The 16,904-nt window shown below is 46.4% G+C and overlaps 1 protein-coding gene across 4 annotated transcripts in view; it reads right to left on the reverse strand.

Annotated features, from left to right (window-relative positions):
- Window positions 1–1,432: 1,432 nt before the first annotated feature.
- Window positions 1,433–16,904, reverse strand: part of RAB37 (RAB37, member RAS oncogene family) — a 79,215-nt gene continuing 63,743 nt past the window's right edge. For all 4 annotated transcript variants that reach the window (XM_083598314.1, XM_083598311.1, XM_083598313.1 and 1 more), the window contains 7 exons: window positions 14,115–14,156; window positions 13,243–13,309; window positions 12,111–12,163; window positions 10,179–10,244; window positions 6,989–7,045; window positions 6,285–6,361; window positions 1,433–4,742 (listed from right to left, as the gene is read on the reverse strand). In XM_083598314.1, coding sequence (XP_083454440.1) covers window positions 4,637–4,742; window positions 6,285–6,361; window positions 6,989–7,045; window positions 10,179–10,244; window positions 12,111–12,163; window positions 13,243–13,309; window positions 14,115–14,156 — 468 coding nt within the window. In that variant the 3' untranslated portion in view covers window positions 1,433–4,636. The remainder of the gene's footprint in view (window positions 4,743–6,284; window positions 6,362–6,988; window positions 7,046–10,178; window positions 10,245–12,110; window positions 12,164–13,242; window positions 13,310–14,114; window positions 14,157–16,904) is intronic.

The following is a 16,904-nucleotide window of genomic DNA, read 5'->3' on the forward strand; positions in this document are numbered from 1 at the left end:
GTGACTGACTTCTTTCTGGAATGTCTTGCACCCCAGGTGCATAGTCCAGGTGTGCTCCTTGATTCCACCTTGTCACTGGAGGCCCAAGTAGCCACAGTGGCACAGTGCCTATTTTCCGCTCTGGCTTGTCTACCAGCTATGGCTATTCCTGAATAAGGTTAGCTTAGCCACAGTGTTCTGTGCACCAGGAACATGGACAATTATAATGTGCTCTGCATGGGGCTGTCATGTGGTGCAGAATCCACCCTGGAAATAATTTTGTTGGTTTTTAAAGATGTGTAGCAAAATAATGTTTTGGAATAAACATTTTGCCATCACCACCACCACCACCACTATCATAATGGAGTCCAAGAACATATGGAGGCCCAGTGATTAGCCACCCCTGCAATACAGATTGAATGTAGTATTTTCTGAATGCAAAACATGTCCCTGATAGAATGGGAGGTAGCTAGATTGTTTAAATTCTGAGGATTCGTGTGATTTTGGTTGTATTTTGATTAATGGCCTATCACATCCACTGGATGCAAGATAGCCTCTGCTTACAAATTACAGTGGTACCTCGGGTTACATACACTTCAAGTTATAGACTCTGCTAACCCAGAAATAGTACCTCGGGTTAAGAACTTTGCTTCAGGATGAGAACAGAAATTGTGCTCCGGTGGCGCGGCGGCAGCAGGAGGCCCCATTAGCTAAAGTAGTGCTTCAGGTTAAGAACAGTTTCAGGTTAAGTACAGACCTCCGGAACGAATTAAGTACTTAACCTGAGGTACCACTGTACTAAGTCGGTGGGGCTCAAGCAGGAGACGGATAGTATAAAACCATGGGATGGGATGTCTATCTCTACATATTCCTGTAGTGTCTGGTTCATCCCTTACGGAATGATGGCATTATAACTGAGAACCATTCACAGAAATATAGACACAACAGGTAGGCTAATATCTGTTAAAGCATATATAATAGAATAATGATATCATTCAAAAAGTCTAATAGATTTATTTCTACTTTTTGGATGATATAATTATTCTATTATATATGCTTTAACAGTTATTAGCCAACCTGTTGTGTCTATATTTCTGTGATTGGCATTATAATTGAGGAGCTTTAGAAATGGAGAAATGGGGGGGGGTCCTCTTTCTACGAATAAATACAAGTTGAGACAAAATCCTCCCAAGAAGATTCTGCTTAGGGTAGACTTGATGCTCCTGTCCAGCCGTCACTGTAAAGGCAATTGTCTCGCTTCCTCAGGACTCTACCGTCTTGGGGGTGGTCGGTAAGAATGGTCTCCACATGCAGAGATCCAAAAGGGCAAGCAAAACTAAGGGCTTTACATTTTGTTTTTTAGAACATGGAAACAAAATTCTGTTTTAACTTGTGTATCACAACGGAGGTGTCTTTTTGGCTGTGTGTAAAAATAAACAACTTACCCAGGACATAATAGCACCCCCTGTATTTAATGCCTACCTTGTCAAGCAACTAGCTGGCCACAACATTCATGGGCTGCACTTGGTAGATTGTGAGTTGCAGAGGCCGGGTATAAATCAATTAGGAGGAAGCTGCTAGCCAGCTAAAAAGGTGCTCCTGCTGCCTTACAAACAAAGGTGGATCTTTGGTTGGAAGAAAAATAATAATGCATGAGCAGCCCCTAAAGCAGACAATAATTTTCCTGCAGTTTTCCTCCCAGCGGCTTCATTGTGCTTTTTCCTTGACATATTTACAGTCATTACTTTGAAGCTTTTTGGTGCAAAGTCCATTTTGCTACCTTCAGCCCTAAATTAAATGATGGGCTGGGCTCCCAAGGACAGCATAGGATCTGCCAGCTCTGAGTCTGGGCCATGGCGCCACTGTTTTTACTCTACACGGAGCACCAAAGAACGGGTTGTGGGACATGTGAAGAATGTTCTGTTTTTATCCCCCCACTCCTTCCAGGTTAAGGGGGCATTACTGAGGGTGCCTTCCTTGACACCCCCCGCACCCAATAAAAATATGGGCACTAGCACTGTTGGTAGGCTATTCATGCCACCAAGGGAAGGAATCAAAGGGCATTCAGAGAAGCAGCTCTTTCATGGGGCTAACAATCTCCATTTATTCCCAAGGTACTGACTGCGTCTGCCTCCAGCAGGAGCATGTAACCAACATGGCTGGCCATGGAGAATTCTTGTCTGGCCCAGTGGCAATCCACACTGATTTAGGAACCCACGTTTTATAGAAGAGGACCGAAGGGGATGGGGAATGGGGAAACCAACTTATACGTTGCCTTTGGGGTGATTAGCAACAACGACAGCCACGTTCCAAATGCAGAAACCAAAACGTGAGAACCCAGACACAAGAAATTCTTCAACAGCCTAAGGGTTTGTGCCACATCAATTTAAACACAACATACACCAGTGATGTATTTCCAGAAAGCAGAGCTAAGGAAATATGAGCATGATGCATGTGACGAGAAGACAGTTTAGGCTGCATTGCATAGAATATAGCAAAAGTGCTCAGCATACTAAAATCCTATTGAAATCAAGTAAGGCTGCAGTCCACTCAGGGCTTATCTACAGTTGTCTTTTGCCCTGCTCATTCCAGGCATAGGTCTGTGCTTTAAAGCTCTGTGACTAAGCACTCTTGGGTTTGTGTGTGTGTGTGTGTTTTTTTTTGCTCCAGAGCTTTCCCCAAGAAAACCCACTTACCGCACAACCAATGGAAATTTGGGTTTCCCGCAGATTGCTGTTAGAGCTTTCAAGAGTGAGTTTTCACAGGGGACGCTCTGAAGCAAAAATAAATAAAAATAAAGGATGCAGAGCTTTAAAGCATGGGGCCATGCCTAGAATGCGCAGAGGAAAGGGAAGTGCGGAATATATCCCATTGAACTGAGTGGCACACACTTCAAAACGAACATGCATATGGCCAGGCCTTAACCGCACACAGGGATCTTTGGATCGCATAGGAACCTAGGAACATAAGAATCACAACTATTGCTTTGTGTGGATTTGCTGCTTCTGTTGTCTACGGCTATATTTGAGCTACAAGAGCACTCTTATTATATGAATAAGGCAGGGGGAGGGCTCCAGTTCCCGCCATCCCCACCCAGTAAGAGCAATGGCTGGGGACGACAGGAGCTGTAATCGACCAACATCTGGAAAGCCCCAGATTCCTTATCTCCGCTGTAAGGCATGATTCCTGAAAACACCTCTGCATCACACTGGTGGAGACTTCTGACACCATGCCGCATGGAATGGTGGGAGTTTGTACAAGATGGACAAGTATTGCATGGGCCCAAATATAGATCTCCGGGGGCTTATTCTTTCAGCAATGCTGCTTGGCTGGTATGAACTTGTGCAAGGGAGCTTGCTTCTCTCCCAGAAACCCAGGCCTGCTTGCAAGAAAGAAATTGAAGGAGGCTAGGGTGGGGGGGATCACCATATAATGCTCCACCACTTTCCAAAGCAGACAGCCTCTGAAGTAGCCAACTTGTGTGTCTGAACGGAGCAGCCTTGGCCAACCTGGTGACCTGCTGGACTGAAACTCTCAGCGGCTGAGGCTGATGGGAGTTGTAGTTCAAGACATTAGCAGGGCACTGGGTTGGCCAAGGCTGGAACAGAGGGAGACAACTTTTCTCCCCATTCTGCTGCGCTGCCTTTCAACTTACTGGGCTTCACTTTGGCAGAGGATCTTGGTTTGACCGGAACGAAAAGCAGAGTCGAGCTTTCTAAAGCTTTCCTTTGTTTCTAGCCAGTAACAGATATATTTGCGCAGAGCGATTTCTCTTCCAAACCAACCGGGGTCGGCAGCATTTTCCTGACGTAACAGGCACACTAGGAATAATACTTGGATCCCTCAGTCCTTTCCTTGGGGCAGAGGGAGGAAGGGAGGAGAAGGAAGGCAGCCCTGACTGCAGGATCTTTGGGTGTGGGCAGCAGGAAAGAGCCAGAGGTCAAAGGAAATGTGTCTACTTTTTCTTTACTGGACACTCCTGCTAGTTTCATTTTAACATCTAAAGCGTCACCTTTCTAGGGGAAGCAAAAGGGTTGCAGTCTCTCTCCCCCCCGCCCCCGCCAGTCATGTCACTGCTATTAAATTAACCCTTTAGCTCAGCCGGACCTCATCCAAAACGCTCCTACGGACGTTGCCAAAGGACACCTCCCTCTGCGCAGATCCTGCTTCTGCATCTGAGGTCAACCTAGCTCAGTCCTGCTGGCCTGGGAGAGGTGGCCCTGTCTAAATAAGTCATGATGCTCTGTCCAGGAATCTTGAGTCCAGGCCAATTCCTTGCAAAGACTAGGCCTGGGCAATATTACAGATCCTGACCAGCTCCACTTTGAGCACAGGTCGGCCGGTCCTGGACTCGAGTGCATTTGGCCTTTGAAGTAACACTTTGCGCATAACCACACACTCACTCACTCACTCTCTCACACACACCCTCCTTCACGTATGCCTGCAAGCGCACATACACCCGCAACGGCAGGCATGACCTCATTTAGAACCTGGAAACGGTATTCTCTAAAAAGGATTGTCTTTGGAGAGCGTCCGCAACACAGCTCCTGCCCGGCATTGCTGCCAAGGTGCCAGTTCTGCTTCTTGACCTCTTTTGCTGTGCACTTGGCTTCCCTTGTGTCCTCCTCCTCCTCCTCCTCCTCCTCCTCCTTGTCCCTCAAAGGAAGGCACAGCAGCTGCTCCTCTTCTTCTGAGACTCTATATAGTCGTGGATTTGGAACCGGGGCTCCTCTGGCTGCTTGACGGCTCGTTGCTTGAGCTCTCTAGAGGCGTAAGAGCAAAAAAACCACCACTCAGGGGCTGTTTCCGCCAAAGGGTCCCTCCCTGCCCAGAGAAAGGAGCAACTTGGCCTGTGGAAGCCTCGCATCAGATAAGAACAAAGGGTGATGCCTTCCACTGAGCCAGACAATTGGTCAATCAAGCTCAGTTCTGGAGGACTGGAGAAGCTCTCCAGGGTTTCAGACCAGCCCTACCTGGAGGTGCCAACGATTGGACCTGCGACTTGCCACCGAGCTTGCAAGTCATCCCTTGATTTACTTACGTCAATGGCAGTCTAATGGGGCGACTGGCCACATCACTGGCACAGAGAGATGCTGCTGCAGACCTGGCCTCCTGGCAGTGACAACGCTTCTGTATACCAAAGCGTGTGTGTGTCTGTGTGTACAGGGAGGCAACAGGGAGCTTGGGGTGGTTTGGGCACACCAGTGGAAGCGCAGGATTGGTTCTGCTGCTGTATCTACACCTCCCTGATCTTATCCCTGGTATGCAGCAGCGATGCTGTTGTTGGGAGGCCAGGTCGGCAGCAGTGCCCTGGCTGCTCCTGCTGTTTGGATATGCTAGGCCAATCTTCCCCACCCCAACCTGGCTCCTGCCTCATGTCGTTGGACTACAACTCCCATCATTCCTGACCATCGTTCACGTTGGCCATTCTGATGGGAGTTGGCATCCAACAGCATCTGGGGTGCACCAGTTTGAGGAATGCTGCTCTAGACCACAGAAATGAATGCCACCTCAGTCCAATTGGCCAACATATTGTGATAGGAATTTTGAGGTCTTAGATATATGGTAATGTTCATAAGTGTACCAACCGAGCACGTACATAGATCAGCACAGGAAGACCGACCTGGAACCAATTTGATTCCTAAACTGAGCAAATGTTTTCTCTGCAAGGTCAAAGTGGGAAACCTCCCATTGTCTCTTTCCTCACAAATCCTGTCTTAAGGGCACATTTAAGATATGAATAGGGTATGAGCCTGTGACCTGGCCCAGGAACCAAGTATTTATCATTACAAAAGACTGGCCAGGCTACCCAGGCAATCCAATCAAGTAACCTGCCAGACAGGAGATAAACAATGACAGGAGAAAAACAACATTCAAATTTCTGTTTTAAGACCGCCTTTTCTGTGATGTATGTATGATGTTTCTGGGGGTGGTCTTGATCTACAGGGTGGCAATTTCAAAAGTCTTTATAAGGCCTTGCGCACCATTTTTCTATGTTCCTCCTCTCTCCTGCGGGTGAGGGGAGCACCCTGTTGCAACAGTTCAATAAAGATCAAGCTTACTAGCTGCTTTGCCTCTCAATATTCTCTGGTTGGCCTCTGTTATTCTCTCCTACCAATAGGGAACCTATGTAAGGACTCTATATGGGCTCGTGGATACCCCATAAGGGAAAAGGGCAATTTTTGTTTACAACAACATCTCATGGCAGAACGTAATAATCTGACAGCAAGGTGGTCTGTTTCTCTCTTATTGCTACCTGCTAATTCCAGGAAGCAGAAGCAAACTGACTACAGCCTGTTACTCACTTTGCAATGGCCAGAAACGCCAGCTCCACGTTCATGCCAGTCTTCGCACTGGTCTCCATGAAAGGCACTCCATATTCCTGAGGAGAAAGTGGATAAATATTGAGGAGATCTTGCAAGCAAACCTGGTAAATCCTTGCCATGGAGAATTCCACCCCCCTTCATGTAATTCAATATTGTATCCCGCTTCCCCAACAACTCAATGGTAGCAACAACAGAATTGAAAGCTAGCAAACGTTAACAGACGCTATAGCCATATCGGCAGCACACTAGAATACAAAGGGAAACGAACAAATTCGTCACACAGTTAACTTGATCCAAACTCATAGTGATTCAAAATATCAGAAATGATTGAACACCAGCCCTTTGCCAGCTGCCATGCTCTGTCTGGGAAGGGCCTTCTTCAGCCAGTGCAGCAGTTGCACACTCCCAAGCAGCAAGATATTTCTTATTGTTTACTCTCGGCTTCTTTTCACCCTCAAAGAGAGAAATCAATCACTTCTATGTTTTTTCTGGAGGGAAGGGGAGGCAAGGGAACCTTGGAGTCTACCTCCCCCCCCTCCAAACTTTCACCTTAAAGGGTGTGGGTGTGTTTGGAAATATCGCATTTTATGGAACTGTCTCTTTAAGAAGCTGGCTCAGCACCACAGGGTCCACACCGGCAATTCAGTCCGAGGCACAAGTGGTTCTTGCATTAGTTCACTCACCCTGGCTAATGATTCCCCATCTTCTGTTCTTATCACTCTCTCGCTGCTCACATCAGCCTGTCAACAAAAGGGAAGATATTCAAGAAGAGATAGGATCAGAAGAGTGGCCAACAGATCAAACCTCTAGGAAAGTGGCTGCTCCTTGGGATCTTTTGATGGGAAGTGCTCTCCTGGTGGATTCTATTATTTGGATAAATCAATAAATGGCAGTTGGACATGGCCACCCCAGAAGAGTAGTGACTTCTTCATCCAAGTAGGTCTTACCTCCAACAGAGGTGTCCTCTCTGATCTTAATATCTATGGCTTTGATATACTAGACCACCTCCCTTCCTGCAGAAACAATACAATAAGCTAGTGTTTCTCAAACTTGGGTTCCCCCAGATATTGTTGGACTATAACTCCCATCATCCCTAGCAGTTGGGGATGATGGGAGTTGTAGTCCAACATCAGCCGGAGACCCTGGTTTGAGAATCACTGCTAAGCACAGCAATGGCAGCCCAAGGAGGCTTCTTCTCATGCCACTGAAGTCAGGGTTAGGTCCAGTGGGCAGAGACAGTTACACAGATCCCTGCCGCCCAGAGGGACAGGAGGGAAAGAAATCTAGGAATAACTCATGTGACCAGCCCAGCACACACAGTTCTTGTGGCAAGGGAAGAAGCCACTGGAAGGGGTTCTTGTGCTGCTGCTGCTGCTGCAATATCTGGGAGGAGTGGCTTGGCTGGGAGATGTGCCACCGTGGACCTGACCTCTTGGCAGTGGTGTCATTGCTGGGTACAGGGATGGTGTGGGGCAGGGTGGTGGCAAAGTCAGCATGGTGGAGATGAGACCCCGGGGCTCCTGCTGGTGCATCCAAACTTCCTGCTTCCCTGACTCCATACCGTCCTGGTACCCCATAGTGATGCTGCTGCCGGGAGGCCAGGTGTGTGGTCCGCTGACATCTGGCAAGCCCGCCTGACATGCAAAGGCTTGCCTAGTGCTGACTCCGCCAACAGAGGGCGATGCTGACATGAGGGCTGATGCTTCTGCTTGTTTCAAAAGGTACAGGTGCACTTTTGTGAAAAATTAACCGATAATGATAAAACTGATTTATGTCTGCAGCACATGAGCACCTCGGTTACGTGACACACAATATACCCAGAGTCATTTTCGGAGTCAGACATAGGATTTTTGCGGAACTTTGGATGTCCGTATGTTCCTTAGTGTCTTTCAGATAAAGTGAGTGATGGCCTGCTGAATAGCCATTGGTAGACACCTTCAGTGTTGGGCGCCCTCTGCTGGTTGGTCTTGGCCAGCAAGTTTCCAAGGCCAATAGAATGCATACAAACACAACAGTAACTACACGCAAAGGTGTCTTATGTATGTTAAACAGTATTCCATTTCTTGTTTCCCCTCCTCTCTGTACTTAATTGCATGCTTTAACCTCATCATAAAGGGAGCTTCTGTACCCAATCTATCATCATCATCACAATTAAAATTTGTATACCTGTAGATCTCAGAGCAATAAAATTGCAATATAAAAATCACAAAATACATAATGAAATTAAAAACAAAGATGACCCAATAATCCCCGCCCCCATTCCACAACACATTTTAAAAGGTCATTATATTAAAAAGGGCACTAAAATATCAGCCATTTTCTATCTGTTGGTTATTCCATCTAACAACCCCTCTTTATCTAATGGATTCAGGAATGTTACGTTTCAGAAATACACTTTTAAGTGCGATTACAAAATAATTTTGGCATGCTATCATGTGGTTTGTTGTTCCTGCGGTGATTCTTCCACCTGCCCTGAAATCACCCTCTGCTTGCTTAACTAGGAATACAGGCGGCAGAGCTACAATGTCTTCCAGAAGCACTTCTAAGTGAGAACAGGTTTATGAATGCCAGTGGCAGCAATCTAACTGGAGCTGTCCCCTCTTTCAAGAGAGAAAAGGGTGATAGTTCGAAGACCTTTTACCTCCCGTATGCCTTTTCTAAATACTTACAAATCTAAAATTTCCCACTGACCAGGATCAAAGATAAGCAAAATAAATAATAACATTAATTTCTATACCACCCTTCACCTAAGGGTGATATAGTTTACAATATAAAAACAAAAAATGCACAGTTGGGTGATTTAAAACAGTCTCCAGCATCCAGCTGTCCTAAATCTGTTTTGGACCACAACTGCCATCAGTTCCACATCAGCTCTACTTCCCAGCAGTCTCTCTCCATTCCACATAATAAAAATTCCCAAAAGTATCTCAATCCTTGCTCAAAATCCAGAGCCATCTTGTATGCATCTTGGTGCTGTATACATTTGGGCTCTGCACAGAAGCATGGCAGGGCCTGCATTTAACAGCCTTTTGGCCCCCACTGTTAAGAAAATTGAGTTTGGGTGTTTGTTTTTGGTGCTGTGCCGATAGCTGCCAATTTAAGATGCCGCTTGATGCATCAAATAATAATAATAATAATAATAATAATAATAATAATAATAATAATAATAATAATAATATATTATTTATACCCCGCCCATGTGGCTGGGCTTCCCCAGCCACTCTGGGCAGCTTCCAACAGAACACTAAAATACAATAATCTATTAAACATTAAAAGCTTCCCTAAACAGGGCTGCCTTCAGATGTCTTCTAAAAGTCTGGTAGTTATTTTTTCTCTTTGACATCTGGTGGGAGGGCGTTCCACAGGCCGGGTGCCACTACCGAGAAGGCCCTCTGCCTAGTTCCCTGTAACTTGGCTTCTCACAGTGAGGGAACCGCCAGAAGGCCCTCGGCGCTGGACCTCAGTGTCTTGGCAGAACGATGGGGTTTTCACCACAACAATTTGTGCTAAATGCTACAGGGCTCTTTTATTCTTCATCTTTTACTGGATTAGATACAGAAATCCAATCACACCTCTGCCACTGAGACTGCTGGGAAGAGCAAATACAGAGCGAGGGATGGCGGCAGAAAGGCTCCCAGTGCATGTGGAAGAAAGAAGCCTCTTCACGGTGCTTAAGAAAAGCAAGTGCTGGAGGGAGTTATCAAAAACCAAGAGGTGCCAGGATAAAGAATTCCTCCAATTATGTGCCGACCACAGAAGAAGACTGTGCAAAGCACGCTAGGAGGAGATAGCTCAGAATCAAGGGGAAAAACGGGGGAACTATTTGCGAAACCAAGAGCAGGTCTGCATCACCTGTCAGGAAATGACACACACCTTGTTGCCTAGCAACATAATGACCACATCCTTTTGGGCATATTCGTGTATCTCTGTGAGCCAGGCCTGTAAGAGGGGGGTGGGGAAAGGGAAAGAGGGAGAAGAGAGAAAGTTTAGTGTGGTGTGTCATGTCGTGAGGCAAAGCACTGCATTCAAAAAACGAGACACGGGGCAATGGGAGTTCCATGGGGCCTTAACATTTGACATAATATCAACAGGTCACACACCACTCATCATGGTCTAGACAAAATAAAAAAATTCCTTCCAGTAGCACCTTAAAAAGTAAAGGTAAAGGGACCCCTGACCATTAGGTCCAGTTGTGGCCGACTCTGGGGTTGCGGCACTCATCTCGCTTTATTGGCCAAGGGAGCTGGCATACAGCTTCCGGGTCATGTGGCCAGCATGACTAAGCCGCTTCTGGCGAACCAGAGCAGTGCACGGAAACGCCGTTTACCTTCCCGCCAGAGTGGTACCTATTTATCTACATGAACTTTGACGTGCATTCAAACTGCTAGGTTGGCAGGAGCAGGGACCGAGCAATGGGAGCTCACCCCATCGCGGGGATTTGAACCGCCGACCTTCTGATCGGCAAGTCCTAGGCTCTGTGGTTTAACCCACAGCACCACACACAAAAGCTCATACCAATAGCAAACTTAGTTGGTCTCTAAGGTGCTACTGGAAGGAATTTTTTTATTTTGTTTCGACTACGGCAGACCAACACGGCTACCTACCTGTAACTAGAACCATGGTTTAGAGTCTCTTAAGTGGCTGGACCACCATCATGATAAGTGGATTCAGGCTGCAATTCCATAAGTGCTTACCTGGGAGTAAGCCCCATGAAACCGAGTGGGGCTTGCTTCTGATTAGACATGCATAGCTTGCACTGTTAAGCCTTTATTTTAGTCACCTGTCTGGACCATGCAGACAGATGTGTTGAGGGAGGAGGGCTTTGCTTAAAGGAGTGGGGCAAAGTAAGGTTGCCCTCAGCGGCATTCCTCCATCCTAACCAATACATCAGGGGTAGTAAAGCCAATGCCATACTGTCCTATCTTACATTGTAAGACCAAGCTTGGATTTAGCCCCACTGGTGACCCCTAAGTCAAGGGGGGAGGCATCTCTAACTCACGGGCCCGCCAAGGGTTCAAATTTGGCTCGCAAAGCAATTTCAAGCCACACCCACCTGCTCCACAGCTGTCATCATGTGGCTGCAATGAACAATCTGGAGCTGATTGTCCATTGGTAGGGGAAAGCAGGTAGAGGCAAAGCCTGCTGAGTTGGCTCCATGAATGAGCTCTATGCAGGGAAAACCCTAACACACCTTATACCTGGGCTGCATGCGGTGCTTTGAAGTCCCAAAACGGGGACTTCAAAGCACCCAATCACCTTCCGTAAGGCGATTTGACCCATGATGCTGGGATCTGATAAGGATCTGGTCCCTGGAGCCAAAAAGGTCCCCCACCCGCCTGCCTGAATCCCTATACCCCACCTTCAAGCAACTCTAAGTATGGGTAACAGAAACAAATGCATATCTTTCCACTGCTTGCCCCACTCTCCTTTCTCCTGTCCTCCTTCTTCAACTCCCCTATATAAAATTGAGACTGCAAGCTCCCCAATCAAGTTCCTAAAGAATTACCAGCTTTTCAACTGCAGCTATGCTTTGCTCAGCCCTTTGATGTGCAGGTGATAAAGTTTTATCTCCTCGCTGTGAAAAGCTCCTGTTGTTTTCTGCACATCAAACTGTGGGGCTGATACAAAAGCAGCCCAGGCTGGGATTTCCCTTTCCATTTCTGGCTAGCTGGCAACCCTGAGCTCTTATCTTGATGCTTTGGTGAGCAGAGGAAGGTCTGGGCAAGTCGGGATAAGCAAGGGCTGTGGGATCATCATACTTTAGCACCGGATTACGTGGTTCAAATGCAGATGTTAAACACCCACCCGGATATTATCAAAGGACATTTTGCTGGTGATGTCATAGAGGAGGAGGAGTGCTGCAAGACAAAAAGAAAAACGTTTGTTTCCCTCCCCCAAAATGATCATGTTTTATTCCAAGTCAAACCACTGGTCTGTGTACCCCAGTATATTATATTCATTTTATAAATTTATACACCACTTTATTGTAAAAAGAACCTCAAAGTGGTTCACAAATAGACTCTGGGGACAGTGAACCTGCCACCCTCCAGATGTTGTCAGACTCCAGCTTCCATGAACCCCTGTCAGTGTAGCCAATCGGTTGGGTGTGATGGGGGCTGGACTCAAGGACAGTTTCCCCACTCCTTTTTTTATAATAATTTTTATTAGTTTTCAATTACAGTCCAATAATTGCCTCATTATAACAATGCCAAATGATAATACAATTACTAATACCAATCATTCATATAGCAAATTATATAATTTAGGTGTGTCCCATCCCCTGCCCCGGTGTGCTAGAATTGATGGTTTGGTGATTTTCTTTAGTTCTGCCTTCCAAAAGCTTATTAATTTCTTTTTTAAAAAATAATTTTATTGATTTTCTTTTCTCATAATAATTATTCAGTATCATCATTTAACATCTATTTTTTGCTTTCCCCCCTCCCTGTTGACTACCCCTGACTTCCATTTCTGGTTTGTTACAGCAAATGTTACATTCTGCTGTTTATCCAAAAGCTTATTCATTTCAATTACACTCCACTCAAGATAACAATCCCTTATACAACAACTGCAATATGATCAACTTCCATTCGTATTGACACATTAAATGATTTACGAAACTACAAGTGCAGCACTCAAACTAAATCCTTATTCTTCCTGTGTGTGGCAATTGTTCTGTCCATCATGGACAGGGGAAATGCAGATTCCTCACTCCTGGTATACTTTGATTGGCAGCGACTTGTCGAGGTTATCAGCCAGGGACACATTCCCAGCCTTGCTGCCTGCGATACATTTAATGGAAAATTACGGGGTCACATTTTACAGCCGAATCGCGAGCTGCACCACAATAATAATAGCATTATTACTGGATTCTAGCAACGAAGAGCTGCTCTGCTAAGAATACCAGCTCTGATGCAAGACACCCAACTGGAGGACGTACCCTGTGCGTCTCTGTAGTAAGCATGAGTCACGCTCCGGAACCGCTCCTGGCCTGCCGTGTCCCAGATCTGCAACAAGGCAAAGTTGGTAAATCACGAGAAAGACCTTCACGATATTGCATGAGCAGGAACCCCAATGCCAAGCGAGTGGCAGCGTAGCGGGAAAACACACATACACAAACAAAGCAAAACGATAAGGAACGGAACAGAAATTTTCACAGGTAAGGTCTGGATGGTTCCTTGCAAGGAGAGGGTTCTGCTGGGTTCTATCAAGTGGAACCCTGCAGGGTTCTATGTCCTATAAAACCTGCATATAGGGCCAGATGTACACTCAGGTAGATGAATCAAAACCAAGAAATTAAACTGAGACAGTGATGAAATTGGAGGTATGTAATCTGACCAACCTGTGGCCAGAGGCTGTTGGACTGCAGCTCCCATCATCCACAACTATTTGCCACGCTCACTGGGGCTGATTGAGTCTTGTGGGGCCCACAGGTTAGCCACTTGTTTTAAAAGTTGTGTTTTATTTGTGATCTTCTTCGGTCATGTTTTATACAATGTATTATTTAATATGACATTGTGATTTTGAACTGCAGAGAGAAACAGAGCTTTCCCCATGGTGGTTCCCTGGCTGAGGGACGCCTTAGATAAATGCAATAAAAGGTCAGTGGGCAGAGAATAATACATCAGGAATCATTGGGTACCCAAACAACGGCATAATGAGAATTCATAAAACAATAATACACGTAAAGGGCTAGCACGGAGGCTGTACTCCGGCAGGGACAAACACCAACCCATGTGCATGCCAAAATCCCTCTAACTTATTTGGAAGTTCAGGTGATAGGCAACATCAGTGTAATTTCAAGAGACCTACCTGCAGTTTCACCTTCACACCATCCACAGTCACCACTTTGTTCTGAAAGAAAAAAAATTAATAAAAATAAAGCCACACTAGTGTATAAAGCGGAATAAATGGCAGGAACTAGAAAGTCTGCTCTGCCTTTGCCTTTAGATACAGGAATCTTTACAGATGCACCTAATGGTCATCAGAAGGGGAGTTGCTCCAGGATAGATACCAGTTTTCAAAAGTTTAAAAGACAGATAAATGTTTCACAGGAACAGACACAGTGACTCTAATCACTATACCACACTGACTCTCTGGCGGTTATTGCTTTGATTGGATGGGAGGTTTGATCAGCAGGGTGAATCTTGTCACTAGCAGCGCCCCCATTGTTCAGTGCCCCATTGAATGACCTTGCTACGGCATAAGGCAAACTGAGTTGCATAAGCGCCCCTGCTTAGCAGTTTTATTGCTGCGCCACTAGTCATGCCGTGTGAAAAGTATCTTGTAAATTTGATGGGTGGAATAAAGAAGAAGAAGAAGAAGAAGAAGAAGAAGAGTTTGGATTTGATATTCCGCTTTATCACTACCCGAAGGAGTCTCAAAGCGGCTAACATTCTCCTTTCCCTTCCTCCCCCACAACAAACACTCTGTGAGGTGAGTGGGCTGAGAGACTTCAGAGAAGTGTGACTAGCCCAAGGTCACCCAGCAGCTGCGTGTGGAGGAGCGGGGAATCGAACCCGGTTCACCAGATTAGGAGTCCACCGCTCTTAACCACTACACCACACTGGCTCTCAGTATGCCACAGTGGCATATGGCACATCCTAGAAGGGGCCATATCAACAAAAAGTCTCATATCCAGGCCACATATTCTGGGGGAGAGGAATGCCCAGATTCCTGGTGCCTGATACCATTGCATTGAGATCTGGGGTCAGGAGGATACATTACTGTGCAATGGAAACAAGCCAGCGAGCATATCTGATCGGTTTATCTGCAGATGAACGGCACATTTGCTCGCCTGCCACTGTCGCCTTAACTGAGGCTATGATCAGGAAACCGCTCTGCCGTTTGGTGTGGGAAGCTTTCTACGCAGCTACCCCAGCTACATCGTTCCCAATGGCCCCGGGTGAACAAGATCCATTCTGGCCTAGATGAGCAGCAGCCACTGAGAACAATGCAGCTCTGCACTGGAAAAGCTGGGTGAGAACAGTTCTCCGTAGTCACTGGAAATAATAGAAGCAAACCATTAGGGTTCAGCATGCTGCTTTAAGAGTCCTGTAAGAGATGTTTGGTCGCAAGGTATTCTCCGCTTTCTCTTTCTTGCATTAACAATGATCCATGATATAAGGCCATCCACGGATTCCCCTCTGCGTCGCCCGCATTAGGGTTACAAGGCAAATCTGGGGCTGACAATCATATTCTAAAATACAGCTCCTTCTCTATAACAGCATAGTTCCAGACGCTTGCAGCCTTGCACTGCATATTATAGTCACGTGCTACTGGAAAGCAGCCATAGATTAGGCAGACAGGGCCTGACTTCATGTTATGGGGACTGATGCAACCCCAGCCTCATCCAAGCAGAAATTCCCAGCAACGTTTGCTAAACGAGTCTCACGTTTCTTTTACCCAACGCTCCTGGAGAGTTGCGTGGGAGTCCGCAACAGCCACACATCCTCCGTGACACTGAATTAGGCCCCAGAGGATGGCGTGAAAAGATCTCCCCCTACTTAAGCGGAATCAGAACCTGAACATTGTTCGGGGCGTGAAGTAGCACCGAGACACCTTTCCAAATCACTGTCTCTTCTTTGGGCTCATTCACACTTCCGCTTGCTCCAGACGCAAAGGCAAAAACTGCTTGGATCCAAGTCTAGGAAGCACAGGAGGAGAAAACTGCTTGGACTCATGCTTTCTAGGCATGAGAGAAGTGTGAAGCCTTGCAAGGCCAGTATTATGGATGACTCCGATATCTCATTCCTCATAATATGTTTCACAAAATGTGGGGACGGGTCATCACTCAGTGGCCGAGCATCTGCCTTGAGTGCAGAAGGTCTTGGGTTCAATCCTCGACGTCTCCCCTGCCTGAACCCACCCCCCAAGAGCAGCTGCCAGTCTCTGTAGACAAGACTGAACTATATGGGCCAACCGTTTGATTCAGTACAGTCATACCTCTTGTTACGTTTGCTTCAGGTTAAATTTTTTCAGGTTGCGTCCCACAGCAACCCAGAAGTAAATGAACGGGTTACTTCTGGGTTTCGCCGCTCGCGCATGCGCAGATACTCAAAATGACGTTACACGCATGCACAGAAGCGGCAAATTGCGACGCGCAGACATGGGTTGCGTTCTGCTCAGGTTGCGAACGAGGCTCCAGAACGGACCCCGTTTGCAACCAGAGGTACCACTGTACAGTGATACCTTGGGTTACAAACGCTTTGGGTTACAAACGCTTCAGGTTACAGACTCCGCTAACCCAGAAATAGTACCTTGGGTTAAGAACTTTACCTCAGGATGAGAACAGAAATTGCACGGCGGCAGCAGTGAGAGGCCCCATTAGCTAAAGCGGTACCTCAGGTTAAGAACAGTTTCAGGTTAAGAACGGACCTCCAGAATGAATTAAGTTCTTAACCCGAGGTACCACTGTATAAGGCACCTTTGTATGTTCTACGTTTCTATACCAAATTACGCATCCAAAGAATGTCGTGATAATACAAAATGATGATACCAGTCCCGCAAGAAGTGGGAATGAGAAACAGCACATCTAAGACTAGCTAGTTCAGGCAACATTTCCATTCAGTACCTTTGTCTTCACAAAAACAGGAAATTTCA

Source organism: Podarcis filfolensis (assembly GCF_964270895.1).
Source record: "Podarcis filfolensis genome assembly, chromosome: 2".
Taxonomy (NCBI): Eukaryota; Metazoa; Chordata; class Lepidosauria; order Squamata; family Lacertidae; genus Podarcis; species Podarcis filfolensis.